Source organism: Mandrillus leucophaeus, unplaced genomic scaffold, assembly GCF_000951045.1.
Source record: "Mandrillus leucophaeus isolate KB7577 unplaced genomic scaffold, Mleu.le_1.0 Scaffold310, whole genome shotgun sequence".
Classification (NCBI taxonomy): domain Eukaryota; kingdom Metazoa; phylum Chordata; class Mammalia; order Primates; family Cercopithecidae; genus Mandrillus; species Mandrillus leucophaeus.
The window spans coordinates 1052512-1058748 of NW_012103255.1; the positions used below are offsets into that span (position 1 = coordinate 1052512).

General features: G+C 53.8%; 2 protein-coding genes and 1 pseudogene across 3 annotated transcripts in view; 2 read left to right on the forward strand and 1 right to left on the reverse strand.

Moving 5' to 3' along the window:
• Window position 1: 1 nt before the first annotated feature.
• MTX1 (metaxin 1) lies at window positions 2–599 on the forward strand (the record flags this gene model as incomplete). Its single annotated transcript, XM_011987555.1, has 2 exons — window positions 2–167; window positions 260–599. Coding segments are annotated over 2 exons (381 nt in total), but the record flags the coding sequence as incomplete, so codon positions are not given.
• Window position 600: 1 nt separating this feature from the next.
• LOC105544843 overlaps window positions 601–6237 on the reverse strand; it is a 33425-nt pseudogene continuing 27788 nt past the window's right edge. The window contains exons 2-12 of the transcript XR_001006829.1: window positions 5651–5735; window positions 5194–5284; window positions 4736–4959; window positions 4512–4631; window positions 4046–4181; window positions 3663–3835; window positions 3194–3427; window positions 2374–2594; window positions 1814–1977; window positions 1328–1444; window positions 601–1233 (exon numbers count right to left, since the gene is read on the reverse strand). The product of XR_001006829.1 is annotated as a glucosylceramidase-like (transcript). The remainder of the gene's footprint in view (window positions 1234–1327; window positions 1445–1813; window positions 1978–2373; window positions 2595–3193; window positions 3428–3662; window positions 3836–4045; window positions 4182–4511; window positions 4632–4735; window positions 4960–5193; window positions 5285–5650; window positions 5736–6237) is intronic.
• The window catches only part of LOC105544867 (metaxin-1-like), a 44975-nt gene continuing 44553 nt past the window's right edge, over window positions 5816–6237 (forward strand). The window contains 1 exon segment of the mRNA XM_011987556.1: window positions 5816–5828. Within this exon segment, the coding sequence (XP_011842946.1) occupies window positions 5816–5828 (13 nt within the window).

Here is a 6237-nt window from a genome sequence, read left to right on the forward strand (position 1 = left end):
TCTCTGCTCCAGCCCTGCCTCCTTGGACGCCTTCGTCTTTAGCTACTTGGCCCTGCTGCTGCAGGCAAAGCTGCCCAGTGGGAAGCTGCAGGCCCACCTGCGGGGGCTGCACAACCTCTGTGCCTATTGTACCCACATCCTCAGTCTCTACTTCCCCTGGGATGGAGGTAAGGGGCAGATGGGAGGGGCAGCCCTGGGGAGAGTGGGCAGGGATCTGAGAACTAGTTCCCCTAACTCACCTTCCTTCCTTGACCCTCAGCTGAGGTACCACCGCCACGCCAGACACCAGCAGGCCCAGAGACTGAGGAGGAGCCATACCGGCGCCGGAACCAGATCTTATCTGTGCTGGCAGGACTGGCAGCCATGGTGGGCTACGCCTTGCTCAGCGGCATTGTCTCCATCCAGCGGGCAACGCCTGCTCGGGCCCCAGGCACCCGGGCCCTGGGCATGGCTGAGGAGGATGAAGAGGAATGATTTGTCCTCACGCTCCCAGGACTGGTTTTTCTACTCTCGTGCATTCCAGAGGCCCCCGTGCCTCCTCTTTGTTGGTACAGCCGGACACGGGGTGCTGCCCCCCAGAATAAAGCCACTCACGCTGACTGGGCTCAAACATTTTCTCCTTTAAGAGCTGCCATTTTTCCTGGCTAGTCCCACAGGAACCATCTGGCTGCCTGGGCACACCTGCTGCTGCTTTAAGGCTGCTGCCCTGATGCTGACACTGCTGCTCCACGGGCCCAGTTCTGCATCTCCAGGAAACACAGTCTCCAGTTTTGGGCCTAGCTTTCCTAGTCTCTTCTTTTCCTTACCCTCACCCCTCATCTTGTGTTTGTACGACAGTGAGCTCACTCTAGGCCTGGGCCCAGGCCCAGTTTCCAAAGCAAGCAGCACACAGTGCACGTTCACATAAGCATGGGGGCTGGGGGAACACTGGGGCTTACTGGTCTTTTTCTAGGGGCCTCCAGCCCCTGGCACCACCTAGAGGGGAAAGTGAATCACCCAAACCACTGCCCTTGGGCTTATGTCGCTGTAAGCTCACCCTGGCCCTGCTGTGCCCTCTTTAGCCACAGACAGCGTGTGAGCTGACTCTGTCCTTTTAATGCCCAGGCTGAGCTTGAGTATCCACTCCATCACTGCCGACGCCACAGGTAGGTGTGAATGGAGTAGCCAGGTGAGATCACCTCCAGGAAGCCCACGGCAGGATCCTTGATGGTAAGAGGCACATCCTTAGAGGAGCTAGGGAATGGGGAGGAGAAGCTAAGAGTGTGATCCTGCCAAGGCCTCCGACCCTGTCTTCAGCCCACTTCCCAGACCCCACTGTTGCCCTCACCGGTTTAGCACGACCACAACGGTAGAGCCATCGGGATGCATCAGTGCCACTGTGTCCAGGTCGTTCTTCTGACTGGCAACCAGCCCCACTCTCTGGGAGCCCTCAGGAATGAACTTGCTGAATGTGGGAACAGATGGTCAGAGTCCCTCGGGGTACCGCCCATGAAACCTTCATCTAAGAAGTCACCCACCCGCATACCCACCCCATAACTCCTGCAGAAGCTCTGCCCTGGGTCTCTAGACCTGGAGCCATGCTGCTGGGCACTGACCCTGCTTTTCTACATCGCAGTCCAGCCTCAGGCACTGGGGTTGTCTGTTACTACCTAGTCACTTCCTGCCTCCATGGTACAAAAGGGGATGGGTGTGCCTCTCCCGAGGTTCCACCCTAAACACCTTCCTGCTCCCTCATGGTGTAGAGTGATGTAAGCCATCTGATGTAGGAGATGATAGGCCTGATATGCAATGGAGGTGCCCGCCCTCCACTCACCTGAAGTGACCAAGGTGGTAGAACATGGGCTGTTTGTAAAACGTGTCCTTTGTGATGTCTACAATGACGGGACTGTCGACAAAATTACGCACCCAATTGGGTCCTCCTTCGGGGTTCAGGGCGAGGTTCCAGTCAGTCCAGCTGACCACATGGTACAGCAGGTTCTAGGGTAAGGACAAAGGCAAAGAGACAAAGGCTCAACACTGGGGGTCCCCAGAGACTGTAGGTAAGGGTCACATGAAGGAGAAGTGGCTGTGGATAGCTCAGCCCTGTGAGGGGCACATTACTTAGCTGCTAAGGAGTTGGGGGTGTGAAGATTGAGGCACCTCAATGGGTGCTGAGAAGTCTGAGGCAGGTGAAAGTGCCTTAGTAGTTGCAAAAGGGGCAATGAGGTGTGCAGACCTGTGAAGGAAAGGCAAGACAGGGAATCATGGTTCCCCAGTTGCCCAAAAGGGCAGGATAGCTGGGCAAAGCTGGACAGGAAAGGTCTGTCAGTCTTTGGTGAGACTACTAAGGGGTCTGAGGTGTGCTTTGCAGGAAGGCAGACTGGGGTGGCTTACTGTGATGATGTTGTGGCTGTACTGCATCCCTCGATCCAGGAGCCTCGCCGCACACTGTTCCCAGAACTTGGAGCCCAGATAGGCCTCTGAAGCAAAGAGCATGGTGTTGGGGAACAGGTGGTGTGTCTCCCCTAGGTGGCTTTGGCTGGAGCCAGAAAGTCCAGGTAGCAATGTACAGCAATACCATGAACATACTTAGCTGCCTCTGGGTCTGTCAGTACCTGCAAAGGAAGAGCAAGTGACCCTGGACCTTGCACACAGGCTTCTGGAACTTCTGTTTCCTCTTGTAGGAATCCTGAAGATGGGTGGTGGAATGCAACTAGAGAAGTTTTGGGAGGGATTTTTTGTTTTTATTTTTGAGACAGGGTCTCACTCTGTCACACAGGCTGGAGTACAGTGGCACAATCACAGTTCGCTGCAGCCTCAAATTCTAGAATCAACTAAACCTCCCTCCCGCCTTAGCTTCCAGAATAGTTGGGACCATAGGCGTGCCACCACCATACCCAGCTAACTTTTCTATTTTATTTTTATAGGGATGGGGTTTCACCATGTTTCCCAGGCTCATCTTGAACTCCTTAGGTCCACGTGATCCCCCACCTTGGGTTCCTAAAGAGCTGGGATTATAAGCATGAGCTACCACCCCAAGCCTAGAGAGGTTTAAAGTGACAATTGTGGGATCCATGGTGCCCTGGAGGTCCAGGGGAATGGTGCTCTAGGAATCCACAGTTGGGTAGAGAAATTGCTCTAAGTTTGGGAGCCAGTCATTTGGAGGCTAGATTTGAAGGTCAATGGAGCACCAAGGAAGTCTAGGCCTTATCACCTTTGCCCAGTGGGGCAGCAGAAAGCATTGGTCATCCAGCATGAGTAGGCGGACATTGTGGTGAGTACTGTTGGCGAGGGTAGGACCTAGGTCATGGGCAATGAAGTCTCGCTGATGTTCGGGGTGAAGCCCAGGCACTGGAAGGGGTATCCACTCAATAGCCCAGCAGAAGGCTCATTTTCAACTGTCACTGCCCAGAACTGTAACTTGTGCTCAGCATAGGCATCCAGGAACCTGGCAAGAGAAAGGTCATAAATGATCCGGCCAAGAAAGTGGACCAGACTGAGAGAACAGGAAGCCTGATGGAGTGGCCAAGACTGACGGGTCCAAGTCTGAAAGGCCCAGAAGGTAGAAAGGTGAGCTGAGGAGAGGCAGATCTGGAAGTGGAACCAGGTTGAGGGTTGGGACATAGATCAACGTGGCCAAAGGGGAGGCCAGTCCTGATCCCACAGCCTTGCTGATCCCTTACTTCACAAAGTATCTGGCCCAGGTCTGGTGGTAGATGTCTCCGGGCTGTCCCTTGAGTGACACCTTCCCATTCCCTGCTCCACTGATCTTGAGCCTAGTGGGTGATGTCCAGGGGTTGGCAAGGAGTGAAACGGGATGCTGGGCCAACTACAGGGCTCGGTGAATCAGGGGTATCTAAAGACAAAGGTAGTGAAGAGAGAAGCACCCAGAGTTGGAACACATAGTAGCCCAACCAGTGCATCCGGTTCAGCCATCAGCCCCCACCCTCCCATCCCTGAGACAAAATAGCAGGGGACAAAACGTCTCTATAAGCAGACCTACCCTACAGCTTCTCAACCCCCAGACATCAGGGCCATCAGGGCCTGAAAAAGCTAGAATGCCTACGTTGAGCTTGGTATCTTCCTCTGGGAGGCTGGAGTTGTGCAACTAGAAATCATCAGGGGTGTCTGCATAGGTGTAGGTGTGGATGGAGAAGTCACAGCTGGCCATGGGTTCGCGGATGATGTTATATCCGATTCCTACAGAAAAGGATGATCAAGATATGGTAGTCTGAGTCAATAGGAGAGTATGGGACTCTGCTTATCACTTGTCAGTCCTAATAGTGTCTGAGTCAGGGCCAAAGGGAACTTGGGCTCCTGGGTTGGAACCTGTGGAGGTTGGCACCTGGGTGAAATACAGGCCTTTCTGAGCCTGAGTCCATAATAGTTAGCAGATGATAGGCGGGGAAATCTTATTTCAGAGGGCATTAAAACAGGAACCAAATGTCAGGGATGGGCAGAAGTCAGGATCCAAAGAAAGGGCAAAGAAAAGTGTCAAAAGCACTGTCATCTTGTCCCCTTCCTCCTCATCTTCTTCAGAGAAGTACGATTTAAGTAGCAAATTTTGGGCAGGGGGTGACAGGGCAAGGATGTTGAGGGCAGCTGCATCTGTCATGGCCCCTCCAAATCCCTTCACTTTCTGGGACTTCTGGCTGCAGGGTCAGTAGCAGGCCCAAGGACATGCACAGGGAATAAGGGTGTCAGGGCCCAGGGGAGAAACTCCTTGATCACTGACACCGTTTGCCTCTAAGAGGACCCAGCCTGGCCCAGGGGGTGAAGGGTGTAATGTTTACCTGTGCCAGTGCAATTAGCCTGGATGGTCCCTGTACTCAGCTCCATCCAACGCCCACTGCTTCTGCTCTCAGCGGCTGAAGGTACCTAGGGCAGGAAAGGTCAGGGCGTCAAGAGAGTCACAGTATGTGGCATTGCAGACACAGACCACCAAGTTGTAGCTGAAGCTTTTAGGGATGCAGGGGCACCACCGGGGAGGGAGCACAAGCAGAGGTGAGGTCTGATGAGGATGTGGAGAACGGACACAGCTGCTCGGAGAGACGGAAGACGGTTTCAAAACTCCTCACCCCAAAGTTGGTCTCCGTCACTCAAAAGGATTTATTAAGCACCTATTAAGTCTACCACCAGAGTACTGGAAGGCTACCAAAGGACTACAAGGCAGAAGGGAGCCTCTGTGCTACCTCGCCACCGCCTTGACTCACTTACCCGATGCCCATGACACTGCCTGAAGTAGAAGCAATCCTGTGAGGCTGGCGGCCATGATGCTTACCCTACCCGAAGGCTTGGGACATTCCTGAGGACAGAATGAGGAGTGGCTGAAAAGCAAGCCCCTCTGCCCCCGTCAACTACTCTCCTGGGCAGAGTTTAGCTGCCTTTGGGTGCCCATGGCCTAGTCTCCTACATTCATTAGGACAAGGCCCACACACACCTGGGTGCAGCTCTCCCTGCAACCTTTCTGATGACAACTCTCTGCCCACCCCAAATCAGGACGCTCCCCACCACTCTTCCCACCCATTTCAACTTCGACCCCTCCCTCCATCTGTGCCTTGCTCAAAGAGCCATGATGGCCCTGGATTCAAAGAGAGTCTGTCATTCACTGAATTCCAGTGCCAGGATTCCAGAAGCACTGTGACAATGCTGATTGGGAGCTCTCTCTTACCTTTCTGGAAAACTCCATCACCTCAGGGTCATTGGATGAGGAGAAGACCACAGGGGTCCAGAGTCTCTGAAGGATAGAGGATCCACTAAACAAAAACAAGGATGCAGGGACCTGCCATAGCTATAGGCACTAGGTTAGTCCTGCAGGTAATTCCGGCTTCCTGACATGGATGGGTCATGTGATGACTGGGAGAGTCACATGACACAGAAAGTGAGGGAATTGCAGGCATATTTCTAAAGGGCAATTGGCTTCCTCTGAGTTGTTACAGATTATACACCCTTTAAAATTCTGGAGGGTGACCAGGCGCCGTGGTTCAAGCCTGTAATCCCAGCAATTTGGGAGGCTGAGACGGGCGGATCACGAGGTCAGGAGATCGAGACCATCCTGGCTAACACAGTGAAACCCCGTCTCTACTAAAAAATACAAAATATTAACGGGGCGAGGTGGCAGGCACCTGTAGTCCCAGCTACTTGGGAGGCTGAGGCAGGAGAATGGCGTAAACCCGGGAGGCACAGCTTGCAGTGAGCCGAGATCACGCCACTGCACTCCAGCCTGGGCGACAGAGTGAGACTCCGTCTCACAAAAAA